The sequence below is a fragment of the Hemicordylus capensis genome, chromosome 1, assembly GCF_027244095.1.
Source record: "Hemicordylus capensis ecotype Gifberg chromosome 1, rHemCap1.1.pri, whole genome shotgun sequence".
NCBI classification, from domain to species: Eukaryota; Metazoa; Chordata; class Lepidosauria; order Squamata; family Cordylidae; genus Hemicordylus; species Hemicordylus capensis.
Genome location: NC_069657.1, coordinates 162,812,380 through 162,836,570, shown reverse-complemented (window position 1 = coordinate 162,836,570; position 24,191 = coordinate 162,812,380). Strand labels below are relative to the sequence as shown.

Sequence of the window (24,191 nt, the reverse complement as noted above, 5' to 3'; positions counted from 1 at the left end):
ATGCACCAGGTCCTGGGTGTCACTCAGAATTAGATCCAAGGTCGCCTTCTTTTGAAATAGATAATCTGTTTCATCCAAGACTGCCTGGAGTTGAGAAGCTTTAAATTTTTATTATCACTATGTTTTCAATTTTGTTAATTTTTTTAAACTAATTCTAATTTCAGCCTGTTTTAATTATATACACTCAATTTATTGTTATATAATTGTAATCTTTCTCTTCTGTTTTGGCTTGTGGCTGTAACATTAAGGAAGAGAAGCTACCACCTTCTCATTCACTTTGTCCAATTACGGGAGATTGGAGACAGGCCTATAATTACCTGAGGGATCAAGCACAGGCTTCTTTAAAAGAGGTCTAATATTTGCCTCCTTTATTTGTTTATTTATTTATTCGATTTCTATACCGCCCTTCCAAAAATGGCTCAGGGCGATTCACACAGAGAAATAACAAATAAATAAGATAAACAAAATGGCTCCCTGTCCCCAAAGGGCTCACAATCTAAAAAGAAACATAAGACAGACACCAGCAACAGTCACTGGAGGTACTGTGCTGGGGGTGGATAGGGCCAGTTACTCTCCCCTGCTAAATAAAGAGAATCACCACATTAAAAGGTGCCTCTTTGCCAAGTTAGCAGGGGATACCTTTAAGCAAGAAGATATCCCACCTTCCCTCAAAGAAGCATTTTTGACCTCAACCAAACCCTCTCCAACAATCTCCCTGCTTGATAATATAAGCCAGCTTGATCAAGAGAACAGGTGGTAGGACGCACAGTTCCAAGCAACTTGTTCACATCCTCAAGAGTCACAAACTGAAACTGATAAAATTTAACCACATCTTCCCTTGGGCAGGCGAATCACCTGACCAGATGAGCACCAGCTGCTGCCAGTAGCTCTGAGGGTCCCCTCCCCCGTCCCCAGAACTCCAATAATGCACTGCATAACTGAGTGGTGTATTATGGGGATCCCTGTTCCCTGCCTCGAGAGCGTCATAGTTTTGGAGAGAGACTCCACAAGCAGGTTTACCACCACGTCATAGTTTTGGAGAGAGACTCCACAAGCAGGTTTACCACCACGGTGCTGCAGGGATCAGGCCCAATCCTAGCAGTACACATGCACATGCAAAACCAGGCTGGGCTTCCTTAGCCTGGTTTTGCAAGCACGTGTGAATAGCCTCACAAAGTACATTCATTGTAAGGATTATATACCTTAGGCTAGTTTACCCATAGCTACTTCATTATATGTATGAAATTGAATCTCCTGGAGCCTCTGGTCCTCCCTAGTGAACAGCCCTCTCATGATAGGGCTAATCCCTTGCCAGCAAGCCGACACAGGGCGGGAGTGTGTTGGGGCTTCCTGGACTGCTTGGCCCCCGTCTACCATTCCAAGAGCATCCTTTGTGACAGTGGACCAAACCCCAGGATCCTTTGCCTGCCCTCATATACATATTCCCTCCTAGGAAGTCATCATTGCCCCTTCCAGGAGTAACAGAAAACTAGTGCCCCTCTGCATCCCTTGATACCAGTAGTTGTGCTTGTGCAAGACCATATGGCTGTGGGGCCCTAGAAGGGCAGTGGCGCAAGTACTGTGAGGAATGAGTTTAAATGCCCTTTCTCTGCCAAGGGTGGCCAATAGATGCCAAAAGGCATGATCAGTGCAATCTTGGTCTTGCACAAGCACACCTCCTCGAAGATTGTGGCCAATGATTGCCGCTCTACTGATGTCCTGATGCTTTGCTGCAGTCTGGCGTCGAATGAGTGCTGTGAAGCTTGCTGGTACGCAGCCTCAACGGATCAGGAAGAGAGAAAAGCCCCTCTGCCCACAAGCCAGAGGCTGTGAGATCACGGATCGATGCTCATCTGTGGGATGGTTCCCGGGCTCACAGATTAATCACAGGTTATTAAGCGGCCTATATAAAGGGGGAAAGTCTGTGTGTGGGTGGGGGATGCCATACAAAAGCAAAGAGAGGATGTTTCAAAAACAAAACAAAAAGAAAAGAAAAATTGTGAAAGCAACAAAGTATACTATTCCAAACAAAAAAATGAAACAAAGAAAACGTCTGACAAGACCAACCCTACATGTCATCTCCCTGCAGCCCAGCAGTGTGCAATTCTGTGCCTTCCTCACCAATATAACATGAGATTTCAGATCCCAGGTGACATTTTTGTTGTGGGTTTCACTGGTGAAAATTTTATTTATGGTTTTCAAGCTGTGGACACAGGCAATTATTGCCTGATGCTACTTTTTGATGCCTCTTGCTCCTGAACGAAATGTTTAGTTTGCTAGAGTAAGCAAGGAGCCCAGTATTATTAGTCCAGTATTCAAAACCGTGACTCATCCTCTTTCAGCCCAATACTATGATTTCACTTTAAAGTAGGTGGCTATAGATTTGCAGTGTTTTCGTCCACATGAGATAGACTGCTGCAATTCTATGCCTGCTTACTTGATAGTAAGCCTCACTGATGCCAGTGGGATTTACTTCCGTAAAAATATGCACAGGATCTACCTGCAGGTTTTGAAATGTAAAGTGAAGACAAACAACATTTTTAGAGTAGTGGGGACAATTTGGAAGCAACCTGAGTTCAACCCAAAAGTACCTTGCCTCATCAGATTGCGCTGCAACAAAACCAAAGCAGAACAGCATTTGTATTGCTTCAGACAGTTCTTACAGTGTCATCAAAAAACATCCCATGGAGCAGTTTTTCACTTCTAAAAAACTTTTATTTATAAGGTGAGAAATGAACGGGGGTGGGGGGAATAAATGTATGTTCAACACTTTGAAATAAAAACAGGTAAGCACTCTGCCTAAAGCATGGGGAAAGGGGCAAGACGTACAGCTGAACCAGCATTTAATTTGCTGTCATGTATGTCTATCATTCAAACTGCAAAGCCCAGAGGAAGCTGAGCTCATGCTGTAGTTGAGCAACTTGCTGTGGATTTCCCTTGATACAAGATCTGCCTTGATTCATAATATACATGTGTCATCTGGTTATCAAGCTTTTAAATCATACTGCCCTGATAGGAGATTATCAAACAACTGGAAATAGCCTTACTCAAAGTGGGGATTCTCAAAGTGCTAACAAAAGTCATACATAGTGGACCATATGCTGTTTTCTGTGCCTGGACTTTGACTGTGCCTTTTTACAGCAGAGAGCTGCACTGTATTTCTCCAGTGTTTAGATTCAGTGTTTGGTGCTTGAAGATTCTGAGTTTTCTTCTTGCAAATTTTCAGAGCAGCTGGAGATAATCAGAAGTCACAAAATTGTGCCTAACTTACTCTCCTCTATTAAGGAGGAAAAAAACTACAAACCCACAGTTTATATGTAAAAACAAACTGTAGATCAGTCTGAAGAGCAAGGAAATAACTTGCCGAGCAGGATTTGAGCAGTCATTTTTATTCAGTGCACCACGGAATAATTTGTTACATTTATTGTCTTATGAGATCTTTTAATAGCCAAAATAATATTTTGCTTCCACTTTCAGCAAAATAAAGTGTTTATTAGTAGCAGCTGGGGGGGGGAATTGTTACTTTAGGCAGGAATTGAGTCTACAGCGAGGGTCTTCTCTCATTCATCTGATATTTGTGTGCCAGAACACATACAGGTTCATTTCAGATGCAACAAGAAACCGTGATTTGTCATAATGAGTATGACAGCAGTAAACTGCAGGTTCACACACTTCCTTCTTCCTGTACATGTGAGGAAGAGATTAGAAGCTGCTGCGTCTGGTTTTTGGCAAATCACAGATTACCATTTAATTTGAAAGGGCAAACCATGATTTGTGCAAACCATATAGCCCTATTCAGGCATTATATTGCATATACATACAGATGTCTGTATACAGGTAGATGCTTTTATGTAATGTAAATGCATTAACTTAAAAAGCTAACCTGGGTAAGATCCCACTGAATTGTGATATGAAGTGTAATGCTGTATGTGTTTCTACATTGTGGGGCTATTCTTACGATCACAAAAATCGGGCTAGGAAAATCCTAACCTGATTTTTGTGATCGTAAGAATCACTGGGCTCGCAGCCGAGCCTGGTGGTTCTGGAGCGGCTAACCCGCTCCTGTAGCCCACCCCTTAGCCCAGGTTTGTGGAGCGAGCGCTCCGCAAACCTGGGCTATCTGCTCATGAGTAGCCACAGCACGGCAACTTGTGAGTAGACCCCCGGCTGGGAGGCTTAAAAGCAGCCGCCCGGCTTGTGGATCTCCCCAGGCCTCCCTGCACGCCCCCCATGCTCCCCAGCCCCTGCAGGCTCCGTCTTGGAGCCGGCCATTGTGTGGGCGGCTGGTCCGGCCGCCCAGGGCTCCCTGCCCGCTCGTGAGCGGGGAGAGTGGGCTTAGCCCGCTCTTCCCACTCACCCGTTAAAACCGGGTCTCACTGATCGTGAGACCTGGTCCATCGTGTGAATAACTGTACATATGTACATATCTGTATGTAGATTGTATGCCCATTGCACATAATGTGCGAATGGGACTAGAGTTTGTGCTCAAACTATGAGAAGGGAGAAAACTGGCACAAAGAAACGACTGAACTGGCTGTAACTCATGAGAGGCAAACCCCTCGAAGATCAGAGCTACTTCAGTGTCATTTTGAGTTGCTTTTTTCTCCTGCTCAGTAACATGCAATGTTACTCAGTAACATGCAATGGCTAATAGAACGTCTGTACATTCATCCCTTGCCAACTGCAAGGGTTCGGTTCTCGCAGACCCCCATGGTTGGCAAGACTAAGAAGTCTATGGGAATCAGAGGGTTAGGGGAATCACAGTCACAAATACACCTCAAAAATAAGCAGGGGGGAGGGAGGCACTAAAAATCACTAAATACCACCAGGAATCACTAGGAAGAATGAGCAGATTGAACCTCAGGAAAAATCTGGAACCACCAAAAATCAACTAGCCCATATTCATTAATCCTAACCCCAATTCTAATTCACTTTAAATCACCAAGAATCACTATGAAGAACGAGCAGGACGAACCTCAGGAAACAGAAAGGGAAAATTTGGAACCACCAAAAATCACTTAAAATTCTCTTTCTCTCCTCTGTTTGTTTCTCTTTCTCTCCTCTGTTTGTTTCTCTTTCTGAACTCCACTTCTCTCCCTTTTTCTCTCCTCCTTCTCTCTTTCCTCAATTTCTCTTTCTCCACCATCTCCATCTCTTTCCTGATTCTCACAACCCAAATCATGTGATAACTTGTGCATACTCAAGCTGCAGTAGGAAAGACTGCCTACAAAAATGCATTTGCACATTCTTAAAACTGCATTAGATAAATCCACAGTTGGTGAAGGATGATTGTAATTTTAAAAGTTGCTGTAAGTATTTGTGATCCCAGATTGTTTCTTCATTTATAGAAAACAGAGGGTGCACTGGAACACATCTATAGCCATAACAGAAGCCCTGCTCAGACGTTATGTTGTACCTGAGGTCAGATGTCTGTATGCTTTTACATGTTTTTGTTTGAATGACTGTACCTGCTTTGGTTTTAAAAGTAAGTCTGGGTACAGGCCCCTTCATATGCAGAATACAGTTAGGAATTGTACCTGTGTTCAACATAACACATGAATAATTGTGCCTCTGTAATAATTTTTAGCTGTGTGCACTGTACACAGATGAATGTACACAGGAAGCTGTCATATAGTGAGTCAGATCATTGGTCTACCTAGCTCAGTATTGTCTACGCAGACTGGGAGCAGCTTCTCCAAGGTTGCAGGCAGGAAAATCTCTTAGCCCTATCTTGGAGAAGTCAGGTGAGGGAACTTGGAACCTTCTGCAAGCAAACATGCCAGTACTCTTCCTAGAGCGGCCCCCATCTCATAAGGGGAATCTCTTTCAGTACTCACATATAGTGTTTCCACTCAAATGCAAACCAGGGCAGACCCTGCTTAGCAAAGGGGATAATTCATGCTTGCTAGACCGAAACCACCTAATGGTGCAGCAGGGACATGACTTGACTAGCCAGCCAGAGGTTGCCAGTTTGAATCTCCACTGGTATGCCTATATTGGGCAGCAGTGATATATGTAGATGTTGAAAGGCATCATCTCATACTGCACAGGAAATGGTAATGATAAACCCCTCCTGTATTCTGCCAAAGAGAACCACAGGGCTCTGTGGGCACCACAGAACCACAGGGCTCTGTGTCGACACCAACTCGACGGCACACTTTACTTGTGTTGAACTCAGATGTGTTGCAGCACAGTCCTAGGCATGCATACTCAGAAGTAAATCCTGCTCCATTCAGTCGGACTTTATTTGCAGAGTGGGGCTTAGGACTGCAGCCTTAGAACTGCCAACCCTTGCAATTCAAGAGTTTCTCCAGGTATCCCCACCCTGTTAAAATCCTCAACTTGAAACAAGCAATTTGTTCCCTAGTTTCATTAAAGCTATACATTAGAATGAGTATCAGGGGCCTAGCTAGGAGAGAGAGGAGGCCGTGTTCATCCCTCTCCCCAGTGGCCCCTTGGAGTGAGGGAGATAATGAAGAAAATAGGGAGGAGTAGAGCTGGGGGACCCAGGTTCTTTGAACCCATCTGCTCAATTATAACTATACCTCTGAATATGTTATTATTTCAGACACATGACAGCAGTTTCCCTAAGTATACCTACTGGCAACAAATCTGTATGCAATTCATACTATGCCCTAGTACACAACCAGGCTCTTCAGAAGCTCCTAGCCACAATAGCATTGGTACGGTAGCACATACCTGTGCAAACACCACTGCGAGCAAGGAGGGGGAGGGCCACAAGCAGAGCAAACACCTGAGGAATAGCCCTTCCTGACCTGCGAAGAGCCAGCCCCAGTCCCGCCCACGTGGCACTTGAGACGGTGCCCGGGGCAGCAGCAGCAGCAGCGCGGGAGACAGCAGGAGCTGCGGTGGGGCTGCTTGGAAAGAGGCTCCACGGCGGCGAGGGAGGAAGGGAGACGGCGGCACCCCTTTCCCTGAGCGGAGACAGGCACAGGTGAGCTCGGGAATGGAGGAAGCCATGGAGAAGGGCGCGAGGAGGACTAAGGCGGCGGAGTCGCGCTTTCCTAGCCAGCAGCTAGGAAAGCGCGAGATGCCCAAGTCCCGAGTGGGGCGGCAGTCCGGCTCAGCTAGGCGCCCTCTTCCAGCTGCTTAGGCGGGCCTCTTGGGATTGGAAGCAAGAGCGAGCCTGGCATTTCCTGCGGGAGAGAGGGATGGGCAGGGAAGAAGTTCCTCTCGCGCGCTGCGAGTCCTGCTGCCTGGGCAGAATCAGAGGAGGAGATGGAGGCTTGGGGACAGGCGGCAGCAGGTGCCTCCCTCCCGGATCCAGGAAACTCTTGTGGCGCGCCCGCCCGTGCAGGCGTGGAAGTGTGGGCTGGCTCTGCTCCGCGGCGGGCCTCGTCAGTGCTCGAGGGAAACCCGCCCCAGCTAATCCCAATCAGTCCACGCATCAAGGGCTCTCCTCGGCAGGAAGGCGGGCGCGCCCCAGTAGGGAGGGGCAGAAGACTGAGCTCCTGCCGGCTTCCCTCCGCCAGTGTAGGTGCGCGCGCACACGCTCGTACCCGTAAACTCTTTCTCTTTTCTTGGGACCGAGATGGGCCGGCCTGTGAGGTTAATCAAGACTGAAGTTTTAAAAAGTGGGAAAGTAGATTTATAATTTTTTATAAAACGGAAAACAGGCAGTAGGACTATAAGTAAAAAACAAACAAAACGCCCCTCATATTAAAATAAATAAATAAATTTTTCAGTGCGTTGCCCAATTAATTGGGGATTGTCTCTTTAGTTGATTAAAAGTTTGTAATTGAACAAGTCAATTAATGGTGAATTAAAGTTGCAGCCCTACTCATCTGTGTATAAATGAGAAATCTTATATAGAAGTACTTTTCTTCAATGAGAGGAGAGGTGGTCTTGTGGTAGCAAGTATGACTTGTCCCTTTAGCTAAGCAGGGTTAGCCCTGGTTGCATATGAATGGGAGACTTGATGTGTGAGCACTGTAAGATATTCCCCTAGGGCAGGCTTGCTCAGTTTAGGCCCCACAGCTGTTTTTGGACTACAACTCCCATAATCCCCAGTCCCAGTGGCCAATAGCCAGGGATTTTGGGAGTTGTAGGCCAGCATCTGCAGGAGGGCCGGAGTTGAGCAGCCCTGCTCTTCGAGATGGAGCCGCTCTGGGAAGAGTATCTAGGTTCCAAGTTCCCTCCCTGGCTTCTCCAAGATAGGGCTGAGAGAGACTCCTGCCTGCAACCTTGGAGAAGTTGCTGCTAGTCTGGGTAGACAGTACTGAGCTAGATGGACCTATGGTCTGACTCAGTATATGGCAGCTTCCTATGTTCTTTTTGATGCTACGTGCAGAGGTGCACTTATGTAATTTTGGAGCCTGGACCTAGAGGCCTTTGGAGGCCCCTCCCCACAAGTTCAGCTTTATCCCCCACACACATGACAAATGCAGTATTTTTAACACATAGCTTCTTGAGGGCAGAAACAGCAACTGAACTCACAAGAATCAAATACAAAAACAGATATATGTATATGCAAATATGCAGTAGCAGAAACGTTTCCACATGCAACTTAATATATTCTCATCCCACAAATTTATTTCCCCTCTCCCCCCTCTACCTCTAAAGCACCTGGCACAGGTCATAATCACACTCTGCCACCTGACTCTGTGTGGGCCAGCAGCGATCACACCACCCAGGACAGACTAAAGAGGATTTGGGGGCCCCCAGGGTGTGTGGAGGCCCTGGACTTGGACCCCAAAGTCCAGGGGTAAGAGCACCACTGGCTACATGTTTTGTCACCCTTCACTTGAACCTGGAAGTATCATGGAAATGCTTGATGGTGGCTGAAATAACGAAATATCCTAAGCAGTTATGTAGTTGCCAATTCAGAAGTGCAGGTGCTCTCAGAGGTGTGCTTAGGTAATTTTGGAGCCTGGACTTAAAAGCCTTTGGAGTTGGAGACCCCCACTTGCTGGAGGCCTCTACTCTCACCGCAGATTAAGCATCATCCCCTTACACAAACCGTGGCACACAAAGTATTTTTAACACGTGGTTTCTTGAGGGCACAAACAGCAACTGAACTCACAATTTTTAGCTGACCTTTAAAGTAGTAGCAGCAATAATAAACAGTATTTGCTATAATAGTACGTTTACATTTTGCATTTAAATAAAAGTAATTGTAATCACTTTTTGCATTTTGCATTTTAAATAAGAGTAATTGCATATGATTCCAAGATCATCACTGTTGACAGTAGCCTGACAGAAGCTTAGCAGGAGAAATGTTCCCTGGCATGGAGATAAATCTCTGAAAGAAACTCTCCCCTGCTAAGTTTTTAAGTATTACTTCTCTGCGAAAAGCACAGGAGTAGAGTCCTTAAAAAGGTGGTTGTTCTAAACATGATAAAAGTCTACTTCTATCAAATGATTATAACCCTGAGCTACTGTGGTTAGAAGAAAAAACAAAAGACCTGCTCCTGTCCCCTTAGCAGAGATCTGATATGCAAAATAAACAGGTGAAACTTCTGGAGACAAACTTACTGCCTTCAAAGACAGTTACTAGGGCAGTTCAAAAGCCAGCAACTGTATTCTTGTGGCCACAGAGCCAGTAAACTTTGGTGCGAATTAACATGAATGCAGACATGGTAAACATGGCACAGATATTATGGTGCAATTTGTACTTTTCACATTTTCAGAACATATTGTATAATATAGTCAACACGCCGATTGTTGCCTGTGATTTGTCAAATGCATTACATTGTATGCACATTGTGTCAAAATAAATTGGTTCAAACTATGGCCTGGTTCACATAATCATTTGAATCTAGGCTGAAAGTCAGTAAACACTATTAGTGTGATTGTGTGAACCCACACCAAGATTATTGATGTCAGTCTGTGTCCTGAGATGAAACTGAGATTCCCACCTTGGCATGAGTTTACACAATCATGCTAATGTTGGTTACCAACTTTAAACCTAAATTCAGATGATTGTGTGAACCAGGCCTATGACTTTAGTTCACCGTATTCTACTGTAGCACTTGGTATTGGACAAAAGATGCCAGATATTACTACAATCTCTTTGCTTTTAAATTTCTTAATTGGTTTTTACAATATCTTAACAATCCTGTTACATCTAATTAAGTAAATATTGACTTCCTGCTCACCAATCTGCGCGATTCATTAACTATACAATTCAACCATTGCTATAGTAATTCAAAACATATATCTTACACATTGCAAACTCGATTTTACTCTACCCAACTTGCTATTATTACTAAATTTCAAACCCCGCTGAAAGGTCCATGTTAGAAAAATAGTTCTTTAAGTATAGTAAGAATGGTTTCTAATCTTCTTTAAAATATTCCAAGTTTTCATCTCTTATCAGTACTGTAAGTTTTGCCATCTCAGCATATTCCAAAATTTTTATCAACCAATCTTCTTTTGAGGGCATTTCATTGTCCTTCCATTTCTGCGCATATACTATTCTGGCCACCGTGGTTGCATACATAAAAAATGTTAAGTTTCTTCTGGAAAACTCTCCTTGCGTTATTCCCAGCAGGAAGGATTCTGGCCTCTTAGGAAATGTCATTTTAAAAATTTTCTTCAACTCATTATATATCATATCCCAAAAGGCCTTTACCTTCCCACAAGACCACCACATATGAAAAAAAGTTCCTTCACAATGTCCACATTTCCAACATTTGTTTGGAACATTTTTATACACTAATGCTATTTTTTGGGTGTCAAATACCACCTGTACATCATCTTATAATAATTTTCTTTTAAAGTATAACATGCAGTGAACTTTAAATCCATTTTCCATAATTTTTCCTAAGCTGCCATATCTATATTATGACCCACATCTTGAGCCCATTTTATCATAGTCGTTTTAACCACTTCATCTCTTGTCTCCTCCAAAAGCAACAGCTTATACACCTTAGAAACTAATTTTTCATCATTTTCACACAGCTCCTTCTCAAATCTCGACATTTGATCCTCAAATCCAACTTTAAGATCCTTCTTATAGATTTCATTTAACTGATGGTACTGAAACCAGTTACTAACCCAATTTTGTACTTCGATTAGGTTTTTTAATTTACAGCCCTTTTCTTGGAAACATAACAAATCCCTATAGGTACCCCATTCAGATTGCATATTTGTCTCTTTACGTGCTAAAGCTTCTATCGGGGATAGCCATAATGGAGTTTTAGATTCCAACCATTTTTTATATTTTACCCACACTCTCATTAGATTCCTTCTTACATAGTGATTAAGAAAATCTTTATGCACTTTACTTTTATCGTACCACAGATATGAATGCCATCCAAACCTTCTATAGAATCCTTCCAGATCAAGTATTCTGGGATTTCTTAATGTTATCCATTCTTTTAACCACGTCAAACAAACAGCATCAAAATACAACCTTAAATCAGGTAGGGTAAGACCACCTCTTTCTTTAGCATCTGTTAAATTTTTAAATTTAATTCTTGGTCTTTTCCCTTGCCAAACAAATTTGGTTATATTCTTTTGCCATTGCTTGAAACAAGTTAACATGTTAATTATAGGAATAATCTGAAAAAGAAACAGCATTTTAGGTAAAACATTCATCTTCACAACTGAAATTCTTCCCATTAAAGATAAGTTCATTCTAGTCCATCTTTGCAAGTCGGTTTTTACTGTGATATAATTATTTAAAAACAACAAAGAATTTTTGTCTGTCAACCAGACGCCCAAGTATTTAATTTTCTTCTCCACTTTCAGTTCACTTATTTCAAAAAATCTATCATTAGATTTCTGGTCCATATTTTTTGTCAACACCTTTGTTTAGTCTTATTTATATAAAATCCGGCCAGTTGGCCAAATTGTTGTATTTTTTGCAAGAGTCTTCTGATCTTCTCTAGTGGATTTTCTAGAAAAAACACCACATCATCCGCAAAGGCTCTTAAGTTTATACTCCTGTTTCCCAACTTTCGGGCCTTGTATTTGATCATCTTCTCTAATATTTCTACAAAGCGCTTCCAGTACTAATATAAAAAGTAATGGGGAAAGTGGACAGTCTTGTCTAGTTCCTTTTTGTATTTTACAATTATCTGATAGTTCCCCATTTATAATAATTTTAGCGTATTGCTCTGAATACATTGTCTTAATAACCCTAATAAAATTATTACCAATTCCCATTACATCCAGTAGGCTTCACATAAACTGCCAGGAGACATTATCAAATGCTTTCTCTGCATCCAGAAAGATCATAGCTATCTGTTTATCATTGTGTTTTTCGTAATATTCCAATACATTCAGAACTGTTTTCACATTATCTCTTAATTGCTGTTTTGGCAAAAAGCCTGCTTGATCTTCATGAATAAAAAGTCTTAATACAACCTTCATTCTCCTTGCCAAAATGGCAGCAAAAAGTTTATAATCATTATTTAAGAGTGAGATTGGTCTATAGTTCTTGACTTGAGTTAAATCTTGATCTGGTTTTGGAATTACTGCAATATTGGCATACTTCCAAGACTCCAGCATAATTCCTCTTTGCAAAATATCATTCATCATCCATTGCAGACATTACTACAGTCTCCTCTCTTACATACTCCTCTCCTGGGATTTATTTGAGGATTGGAGCTACCTGTAAAGTTACCTCCATTAAAAACTAATGTGTTTGTACTGAATCTAATATTCCTCCCTTAATTAGAGCTCTAGTTGCTTTAATTCAGATTCACTTATCTTCCATTTCTTTCTCTCTGGGGTGCCATAAAGAAGGTCTTTTAAAGAAATCAACTATGATGTCGGCTTGGAGCTTTTATTTAAACAAAGTCATGCAAGATTGATTGATTGATTTGATTTGTATACCGCCCTTCCAAAATGGCTCAGGGCGGTTAGATGCTGGGTCATATTACCTATAAAGTATCCCCTCTAGTAGGAAAGGGAGCCCCTCTGGAAGTTAGTGAGGCTACACCGTAAGGCTCTCCACATGAGCAGTGTGGAGAGCCTAAGAGGGTTCTGTGGGGAAAGCAGACTTGACTCGCTCTCCCTGCAGATGAGAAGGCAGTTTGCCCTGGGCAGCTGGATTGGCCGCCCACACGATTACTGGCTCCCTCATGGAGCTGGATGGGATGGTGGGGATTGGGAGCATCCTGGCCCCTGGAAGTCCCAGCATGCCCTGTGCAAGTGCGTGGGGCATTCTGGGGAGCCCCCTGATGAGGGAAGGCATATTGTAGCCTCTCAGTTGGGGGGGGCTACTCGTGAGTCACCATGGTGTGGAGCTGCTCTGTGGTGACACACGAACAAACAAATGGGGTTAGTGGGGCACTCACTCCACTAATCTCGTTTAAGGGTGGCAATTAAGCGGGCTTGCTGCCAGGAACAACACAGCTCCCGGCAGTTCACATGCACGGTGGGAACCGGGCTGGGTTCCCTTAGCCCATTTTCCACTGTGCGTGAGAATAGCCTCTGTGTATGGTTGGAAATATATTAACCTCCTTGTTTTTACAAACCAGCCATCTGTTGAAACCAGTGGTTTCGGCTGATATGGCTTCCTTAGTGCATGCGTGTTGATAAAATATCCTAAGGTGCAAAAGCAGAGATTATGGAGCTGCAGAGTGAACACAAAAGGCTACAAAATCCATGGACAGGCATGATATAGATTCCTTTTGTATCTGTATGTTAAAAGCTGCAGAATCTATGAATTAAGCAGACTGGTATAAGCTCATTTTTAGTGGCATTCTGGTTATAGGAAGGTAGAAGAGAATAATGGATTAGCAGGCATTTTGGAAGAACAATTACATGTTTAGAGGAGCGAGTGAGAGCATAACAACAGTCCTATTGGATCAGGCCCAAGTGACCAGCCAGAAGCTTCTGAGGAGCCCCACAAGCCAGGCATTAAGGCAACAGCTCCACCCCACTGATGCCCCAGGTTCACTCCCTGGCATCTTCAGGTAGGGCTGGGAGAGACTCCAGCCTTGGAATCTCCACAGAGGTCCAAACTTGGAGAGTTGCTGCCAGTCGCTGTGGGCAATCCTGAGCTAGATGGACTGACTTGGTATGAGGCAGCTTCTTACAGTCCTTCAGAAGCATATTGCTTCTGAACCTGGAAACTCTGACTGCTAGCTATGATTAACAGCTCTTGACAGACCTATCCTCCATGTCACTTTGTCCAATCCCCTTTTAAAGCCGCCTAAGCCAATGGCTGTCTTGTGGCAGTGAATTCCGCGGGTTAATCATGCATTTTGCAAAGTTGTGTTAGTACTTTCTGCCTCTTTGCATGTACTCTCCGCTTGCCATTTTCTACCCATAGAGCCTTTTCTCACAAGCAGTAAGAAAGGGCAAGAGGGCTATCAGAGAGGAAGCCTTAAAGAGCTTACCTTCCTGAAGATGATCCGGTCCTGTCCTTTTGGGTGCTGGCGATTTCTGCATGCTGCTGGTAGCTCCGAGGGCTGGGGTGCCGCCATGCCGGACGCATTGTCCCATGTTGTGTCCCCCCCCTCCTATAATGTACTGCACAAGTGTGCGGTGCATTATGGGAATCCACCCTCTCCAAAGCCAGCTGGGAGCCCCGCAATCTGCCAACCCAAGCCTGGGCTGGCAGACGATCAGTAAAACGGGGTTAGGAGAGCAATCGTTTACCTAACCTCATTTTGGAGGGTGGCTCCAGAAGCAGGTTTGCTACTGCAAACTGCCAATCTCAGCGGTACACATGTGCGTGCAAAACTAGGCTGGCTTCCTTAGCCTGGTTTTGCACACGCCTCGCCTGTGAATAGCTTCAGTGTCTTTCCTCTTTATCCTATGACTGCTAAGTTTATTAAGGACTCTGTCAAAAGCTTTATGGAAACTGAAGTACATTATGAGGCGAGTCTCACGATCAGTGAGACTTGCTGGAAGCGGGTTTGCGGGGAGAGCGGGCAGCCCTGGGTGGCAGGCTTGGCTGCCCACATGACTGACGGCTCTGTCACGGAACTGGCGTGGGCTGTGGAGATCAGGGGCCGTGTGGCCCCCGGAAGTTCCAGGATGCCCCACGCGAGCGCATGGGGCATTCTGAAGAGACCCCCAAGCCTGGGAGGCTGCTTGCAGCCTCCCAGTCGGGGGTCTCCTCATGTGTTGCTGCAGCACGGAACCACACTGTGGCAATACACGATCAAATAAACGGGGTTAGTGGTGCGCTCGCTCCGCTAACCTTGTTTAACAGGAGGGGTACTTTAGCAGGTTACCTGCTTTAGAACCAACGGGCTCACCTGCAAGCCCGGTAGTTCCCACGATGACTGGAAAGTGGGCTAAGCGTTACTGGGAAGTGAGCCCTTAGCCCACTTTCCAGTGATCGTGAGAATACCCTTTATGTCTATTTCATTACCTCTGTCAGCATGCTTATTGACATTCTTAAATCCAAAAGTGCTGATGAGGCAGGACTTCTCTTTGCTCGTCCTCAGCAAGACTTCTGTATGCTTAATATATCTATTTTCAACAATGCTTTCCACTAATTACTTGGAACAGACATTAGGTTAGCTGTCTTGTAATGTCCTGGATCTCTCTCTTAAAAGGGTGTTGCACTCTTTATCTTCCAATCATCTGGTAAGGAGGCCAGTTTTAGTGACAAGTTGTGTATTTTTATTAGATCAGCAATTTCACGTTTGAGTTCTTTAAGAGCTCTTGGTGGTGGATACCAAGACCTGGTGACTTGTTAATTTTTAACTAGAACTTTTGTAACCTTATTTGGTTTAGTTCTTCAGGTGCCTTCCTGGGGGAAAAAAGTGGTTTTGACATGTGGATCTGTTTTACAATCTTCTGCAGTGAAGAGCAATGCAAAATCCAGCTTCTCTGCACTTGCCTGCCCTGTGTTGTTGTAGGGGAAATAACAGTCTCTTTTGTCACCTAACAGGGACAAAACTATCCAACTATCTCCTCTTGTGTTTTTCTGCGCCTACAGTATTTAAAGAGTTGTTTTAAAAATTATCTGTCTTTATGGTCCTTGCATTCTTATTGTCAACTTAACATTTAACTAGCATTTGCGTTCCTTTTTGTTCTCTTAATTTGGGTAACACTTCCCCTTTTTAAAGGAAGTCTTCTTGTCTTTTATAAAATTCTTTGGGGAAATAAACAAGGATGTTGGTGAGTGATGTCACTCGTGTCTCCCATTTGTAAGTTTGCAACTTTTAGGAAAGAATTTGCAATTTACTATGGTTCTTTGCAGGGGCATTACAATAAGGATACAATATGTTTCCTAGTATATTTGTATACCTGGGTGGGGAAGTAACTACCAGTAATTAGTATATATAAGAAATGACAGACAGGAATATCTTGGATGTATTTAATGAATATATGCAATATAGCATAGAACCATGAATCCATGCGATAGGCAATACAAACCCAGTGGAACATAGGAAACTGCCATATACTGAGTCAGACCATTGGTCTATCTAGCTCAGTATTGTCTTCATAGACTGGCAGCGGCTTCCCCAAGGTTGTAGGCAGGAATCTCTCTCAGCCCTATCTTGTAGATATATCATGTACAAACAACCACTTTGTATATAATTGTGCTTTGGCAACGTACTCTATGCTTTGGTAGTTTGTTGGTTCAATTAAAAAAAATCTTGTCCTATAAAAAAATAAAAATAAAAAATCTTGTCCTATCTTGGAGGAGCCAGGAAGGGAACTTGAAACCTTCTGCTCTTCCCAGAGCGGCTTCATCCCCTGAGGGATGAAGCTCACACATCAAGTCTCCCATTCATATGCACCCAGGCTGGACCCTGCTTAGCTATGGGGACAAGTCATGCTTGCTACCACCAGGCCAGCTCTCCTCTCCCGAGTGGCAGAGCAATGTTGGCATTGGACTGTCTCAAACATTTTTGGTGGGCCACCACCACCACCTCCGCATACCCACTGTTGCGAGCCTCTGCTGACCTCCACGGCCTTGCTAATCACTGCAATCGCCATGATGGGCAAATGGAAGCAAGCTGGTTGTGCCATAATACACCAACACCCTCTGGCACTAGTTATCCCTTGGCAGCTGCAGTGGTTAGTGGAGCAGCGGAGACCAGCGGTGGGAGGTCAGTTTGGGGCAGCAGAAGCAACAGCCAGCGGATAGCAAGGCCTGCAGTAGCTTTCCCTGGCGGAACCCCCAGCAGCCAGTCTTCGTAACACAGAGCTGCTCCATGATAAGTCTGTCCTGATACAAACGAAACATAGAACTGTAGTTAGAGTGATTGCTGTACAGCAGATGCGTAAAAGTTTCTACTGATGAAGTCTAAGAAGCAGAACCTTCTTCAGAAGAGGGAGAGTTTGCCAAGATACACAAGCATGGGGCCAAATGAGAATCCTAATAGTTAGGCAGGGTTCTGAGAGCTACTTGATAATATGAAATACACTGAGGTGGCCACCAGCCTCTGCACACTACTTAGGAGTAAGTCCCTTGAACTTGTTAAGTCAGATATGTGAGTAAACACTAGTACTACTACTACTATAATATTTATATACCACTCGTCAACCAAAGTTCTCAAAGCGGTTTACATAGAAAAAATAAATAATACATCAAGAAGATGGTCCCCTGTCCCCAAAGGGCTCACACCAGCAACAGCCACTGGAGGGATGCTGTGCTGGGGTTGGATAGGGCCAGTTGCTCTACCCCTGCTAAATATAACCACTTTGAAAGATGCCTCTTTGCTTAGTTAGCAGAGGTTAGCATGTGGAGGATTGCTCTGCCTTCCTCTCTGAAATAATCCTGTTAAAATTATATATTTAGCATTTGACTCAAGTTAGTTGAACACTGTATTTGGTGGTTTTTGATCCCACAGTTAAGGATCTTAGAGCTGCTTGAGTGTCCACTTCTTCAGGGAGCTATAAAGTTGCTCTATATGAATCCAATGAAACCTCCCCACACAGGTAATTTACTATATTAATATCCTCCTTTTGAACATTGACTGATTCCCAAACTCTTAGAAAACAAGGCACTAAAACTGGGATGAGCAACAGTGCTGGTTTTCTTTTTTGTTTGATGATCTTGAAGCTCTCATTGCCAAATTTAATTTTGGAGCAAATTTTAACACTGAAGCTCCTATGAAACAAATTTTCTGCCTGTCTTCTGACAGCCTATTAAGAAACCATTTTTACCTGCATGCATGTTATTTCCCTTTCTTGTTTTTATGACGGAGGCGATTTGCATAAAAGCTCTAACATTGTTGCTGAGAGTTCATCAGCCCCTGCTGCTTTTTCCCTGTGTGAAGCCTCAGTTGCACTGAAAAAAAGCAACCAGGGATGGTGCTGGCAAGGATTCCTTCCTTCCACTGGAGAGGAATGAACATTAGGGAACCAGTGAACCTTAACTGCTTCATTGCTGCTTGCCCAGAGTGGAGGAACCACATTGTGACTTAACAATTTGCATGCATTTTGTTATCCCATATGTCCATGTAGGACTTATGGAGAAGATCTGGGCTTGCTTTGCCATAGCATGTGGGGAGGGCAAGGGCCAAGAAAACAGCTGCACAGCAGAACAGATGAAGAGGGGCTACCCCCCACCCCCCGTGGGGTGGTGGTGAGATTCTGAGGCCCAAGGATCAGATGAAGAGAGAGGGCAGGGGGCATAATCTCCCTGTTGTTGGAACCCAGGAGTCATCCTGTCTCTTTATCCCCCTCCTTATAGAACACAGTCTTTGTACTTTGACCTTGGAACCTTTCCTTTCTCTCCCAACCAGTGGGGAGTTGAGGGCAGAGTTTCATACCCTGGAACACTCAGTTATTCCAGATATTTCTCCCCCTGGCGGCATAGTGATGACATTACAATTGTAAGAAAAGCCTTACCCAATGTCTCTCTCTTGGGCTGTACACAAATGAACACTTAGGAGAAGCAAAGTCGGGTCTAGCATTCAGATACATCACAGGCTCAAGACATTTATTATTGTTTTTATTTGCTGATTAAGCTCTGACTCTGGCATGGTGGAAATACGCAGGTGCTGCTCCATGGTGGTGTTTAGTATTACTCCAGTTTTCTCCCACAGTAGACACATTACATGTTAAGCCTACATCTCTGAATATGACCGCAATTTGTTCTATTTTTCCACTGAACCAGGTAAAGTGAAGCAATGAAGCCTCTGCTGTGCAGACCTCAATCCTGCAGGAACTCACCTGAGCATAATAGCTGACCTCATGCTCTGTCTCGAGTGACTTGTCTTTGGCATTATGGCGGCACTTCCCAGCAACAGCTTTGATTCCAATGGCAGATCATTTCTGCCCAGGGACAGCAGCCGAATGAAGACTGATGGGCACGTGAAGGAGCTTTTTCATGAAGAAGCACAACAGGTATGCTGAGAAGGTCTCTTCCCTTACAGCTGTGTCCTGGCTACTGTGATGCAATATATAAAGCTCTAATATTTCCTGTGACCTTCATAGTTGGTTTTTTTTTTTAACAGTTTCTCTGAAATTGATACAGAATTGTTTGCCATTTCCTGCAAAAACAAAACAAAACAAAACCACTCCCAACCCTCTTTGTGATTTTATTTTGTTAAGTGTGTACATTCTCACTGGGTGAAAAGAAGACTTGGGGAGTGGCATCTGGTTACAGGACTTGTTCTCAAAGTGACCTGGAGTTGTAGAAACAAATAAGAGAGGCGTCAAAGAGAGACAGGGCAGTAATAACTACCCACACACAGACTGGGTAAATTCACATTCAGGTAATGAGAGAGAGAGGCCAAATTTCTAGACGTGCGAAATGACTGTCCCTTAGAACAGTTAGTCGTGGAAACAACCAGAGAGATGGCGACTTTGGATTTAATCCTGAGTGGTGCCCAGGACCTGGTGTGAGATGTCAGAGTTGCAGAACCATTGGGTAGCAGTGACCATAGTGTGATCCAATTCAGCATAAATACAAGTGGAGAATTGTCAAGGAAGTCTAACACAGATGTGTTGGAATTCAGAAGAGGAAACTTATCAAAAATGGAGGGACTGGAAAGAAGGAAGTTGAAAGGGAAAGTCAGGAAGGTCAAATCACTCCAGAAAGCATGGAACTTAGTTAAAACCACAATACTAGAAGCTCAGTTGGAATGTATACCAAGAAGGAGGAAAGGTGCCAACAAGTTCAGGAGGACACCAGCGTGGCTAACAAGTAGAGTCAGGGAAGCTACGTATAAAAGGGAAGAAGACTTCCTTCAGAAAATGGAAGTCCTGCCCAAATGAAGGGAACAGGAAGGAACATAAACTCTGGCAAAAGAAATGCAAGGAGACATTAAGGGATGGAAAAAGAGAGTTTGATGAGCATATAGCTAGAAGTGTCCAGGGGAATAACAAAACTTCTTCAAGTATATCAGTAGTAGAAAACCTGCCAGGGAGGTGGTAGGACCCTTAGATGATGAGGATGTGAAAGGGATTATTAAGGCTTCTACATTTGTTTTAATCTCACACTGGTCACCGACTGAAATAAAGAAATTTGATTTGATTTATTAAGGAGGATAAGAAGATTGCAGAGAAACTGAATGAGTTCTTTGCATCTGTCTCCACGGCGGAGAATAGTGACCATAAACCCTCTCCAGCTTTGATGGCTTTAAAAGGGGCTTAGACAGATTGATGGTAGACAGGTCTATCAATGGCTACTATTCTGGTGGCTGTGGGCCATCTCCAGCCTCAGAGGCACGATGCCTCTCAATACCAGTTGCAGGGGAGCAACAGCAGGAGAGAGGACATGCACATACCTCTTGCCTGTGGGCTCCCCAGAGGCATCTAGTGGGCCACTATGTGAAGCAGGATGCTGGACTAGATGGACATGGTGCCTGATCCATCAGGGCTGTTCTTATGTTCTTATAATGCTCAAAGGAATATGGTTGCTGCATGGCTTTCAAAGTGTACAATCAACAGGAGATCCTGGATTAGTTTTTAATGGCCAGGGTGGCCTTCCCTCTGTAAAACACTTCTAGTACAATTTACTTAGGATTCTCACACATCCTCTTTGGGTACAAAAGCAGGGATGGTTCTATTATCCTTAGAGCAAGGCGCTCAATATGCATGGTAGTGCTGGCATTTGGTGTCTCTTTATTGTCAATGGTGCCCAGCAAGATGAAAGAACAAAAGTAACATGAAAGTTTGACTTTCGGGAGAGTAGAGCTCGTCTTGTGGTAGCTGTCAGAAAGTTGCTCTGGGCTTTTTCAAGAGCACGCTTTAGCAATAGCAATAGCACTTACATTTATATACCGCTCTATAGCCGGAGCTCTCTAAGCGGTTTACAATGATTTAGCATATTGCCCCCAACATTCTGGGTACTCATTTTACCGACCTCGGAAGGATGGAAGGCTGAGTCAACCTTGAGCCCCTGGTCAGGATCGAACTTGTAACCTTCTGGTTACAGGGTGGCAGTTTTACCACTGCGCCACCAGGGGCTCTTTAATGCCTTTCCTTCAGTTATATTAACGGGGAGATTTCAACATCTACCCCTGGAGGCTTGCTTGTGCCCTCGTGGTTCGGGTGAACCTGAATCAATCGCTCACATTTTATTATGCTGTAGATTCTACAGTAATATCAGATATCATTTGATTCTGCTGCTTCTTTCTAGGTTTTAACATCAGTTGGATGATTTGCTGGTGAAATTTTTACTTGAAGATAATGCACTCTGCATCTCTCGTGTTGTAGCAAAATTTTGTTACATCACAATTAGAATTCGTAGTTCATTGATTGATGCTAAAGTTAATGATTGAGTTAATGCTGAATGCTGGAATAATGTTTATTGTTTGTGTTGTTGTTTTGTTTTGGCCATTGTCCGTAAATAAAGTATCCATCTTGTGGGAGCAAGCATGACTTGTCCCCTTAGCTAAGCAGGGTCAACCCTGGTTGCATATGAATGGGAGACTAGAAGTGTGAGCACTGTAAGATATTCCCCTCAGGGGATGGAGCCACTCTGGGAAGAGCAGAAGGTTCCAAGTTCCTTCCCTGGCATCTCCAAGATAGGGTTGAGAGAGATTCCTGCCTGCAACTTTGGAGAAGCCACTGCCAGTCTGTGAAGACAATACTGAGCTAGATGGACCAATGGTCTAACTCAGTATATGACAGCTTCCTATGACTTTCTTTCAGGGTTCTCAGATGCACAATAGACCCTGGTGGAAGATACAACTTTTTGTTTGGGAACCGGTGCTCTTTGGAACTTGGGATGGAGTATTTACATCTTGCATGATCAACATTTTTGGAGTAGTTCTCTTTCTGAGGACAGGATGGTTGGTGGTAAGTGTGGGAGACTAAAAGGCAAGTTACATTGCTGTTGACTTGTGTTGCATTTTAAAATATTTTGTTTTACTTTCCTTAAGGTAATTCCAGGCACAAAATTTCCCCTTCAGTGCTGACAACGCATCTGTAAGGCTTACCCCCATTGTTTTTATTGTGTGATATTTGCTCAGGGAAATAATTGCAGATCTTGCCACACTTCCTTCTGCAATAAACACTGAATGCATATACTGTTGTATCCCATCGGCTAATCAGAAGTTGTCCCAGTGGGGATCCTGTAGAGGGTGTGGGAGTGAAATTGGAAAGGAGAGGGAGAGAGGGAGAGAGAGAGAGAGAGAGAGAGAGAGAGAGAAGGAAAAAGCAGAGGGTGAAATAGAGTTTTTGCCTAATAAAGTTCTCAATTAGACCTACAAAAGATGCTTTATAAGGGAAGCAGATGCAAAATATACCTACACATAGTTTTTACCATATGTTTTATTTCCCGCTCTATTTTTTTTAACTTTGTCAACAAAACTACCCTGAATAAATGAGGAGATAGCAATGGAACATTGGCAAACAGCCCAGTCTGCAATATTTTAAAATTTATTCTATTTATTGTTTGATTTCCAAACCGCTTTTCATTAAAATAATCCCAACACAGTTTACAATATAATTAAAACAATGCACAATTAAATGACAAAAATAGACGAAAAGACAGACATTAAATATAAATATGAAATAATATGTCTATTTAAAAGTTTAAAAACCTATATAAAACAGTAACACACAACAAAAACAGCAGCAGTAAAAACTGTACACTTATATAAAAACCTGGGTGAAGAATATGGCTAAATTAGGGCTATAATGAGAACACATAATTTCAAACCAATGTATTTTGGTGTTAATGTTTTGCCCTGATTGTGGTCCTTGGTCTGGATCATTTGGAGTTATTTATGTTGTATGCAACTTGCTTTGGTGCATTGCTCTCTTCTTGGGCCACCCTGTAGTATAGATTGTGTGTGGACAGATCCTTGAGGGTGTCCGAGAAGGGGCAGCCCTACACACAAACAGGAGGCTTGACGAGATGACCTTTCAGCCCGCTTCATCTCTTTGATGAAATGTGGGGAGCTGTGACAGGGCAGGGGGCAGCTTTAACTGATGTGGCGCATTTCATGCCTTGCAAGTAGGACAAACATTTCATGCCTTGCAAGTAGGACAAACCTATCCTGTGTTAGTACCAAACATTCAGCATGTAGCCTTGCACTGACATCGTTGTCTCCTTTGGTGCCCAATGTGTCTCTAGGGTGGTGCATAAAGAAGTCATAGGAACACAGGAAGCTGCCATTTACTGAGTCAGACCATTGGTCTATCAGGCTTAGTATTGTCTTGACAGACTGGCAGCAGCTTCTCCAAGGCTGAAGGCAGGAATCTCTCTCAGCCCTATCTTGGAGATGCCAGGGAAGGAACTTGGGACCTAGATGCTCTTCCCAGAGCTGCTCCATCCCCTAAAGGGAATATCTTACACTGCTCACACTTCTAGTCTCCCATTCATATGCAACCAGGGCAGACCCTGCTTAGCTAAGGGGACAAGTCATCCTTGCTACCACAAGACCAGCTGTCTGTCGTTCCCTGTCTCACCTCTATTCAGTGCTGAGCTGTGTAGTGATAGCTCTTGCCAATATAGCAGCACGGCCTGCACAATTTTCACGACTTGATTTACTGTGCGCCCACACAATGCCATGGGGTCAAACATTAAGTCAGTGCAGCTGGACCTCTCTTAGAGCGGGCTCCTAACCATGTTTCCTTGGAAGTACATTCTGCTGAAATCCTTTGAACTTAACTTGAGGCTGCAGCTTCCAATCTCTACTTGCAGCAAAGTGACTCATAGATCAGGTTGTAAATTTCATTTTTCTCAGCACTTTAAAAGCCTGCAAATGACTTGCTTAAAATACACTTGGGTTCCTGTGGCTTTCTTAACTTCTTATATTCTGTTTTACAAATGTCAAAATAAAACAAGACAATAGCTTGGGTTATTTACAGGAAAGCTGATCAAATATAACTCTTCAGGTAACACA

General features: G+C 43.6%; 1 protein-coding gene across 5 annotated transcripts in view; it reads left to right on the top strand.

Moving 5' to 3' along the window:
* The first annotated feature begins 6,801 nt into the window (after positions 1-6,801).
* SLC12A8 (solute carrier family 12 member 8) overlaps positions 6,802-24,191 on the top strand; it is a 104,349-nt gene continuing 86,959 nt past the window's right edge. For 2 of the 5 annotated variants that reach the window (XM_053287597.1, XM_053287568.1), the window contains exons 1-3: positions 6,802-6,955; positions 19,007-19,236; positions 21,991-22,137. In XM_053287597.1, the coding sequence (XP_053143572.1) occupies positions 19,117-19,236; positions 21,991-22,137 (267 nt within the window). In that variant the 5' untranslated portion in view covers positions 6,802-6,955; positions 19,007-19,116. Of the gene's footprint in view, positions 6,956-17,734; positions 17,824-19,006; positions 19,237-21,990; positions 22,138-24,191 lie in introns of those variants that run through there. The other 3 variants (XM_053287586.1, XM_053287584.1, XM_053287576.1) reach the window with 2 other exon arrangements.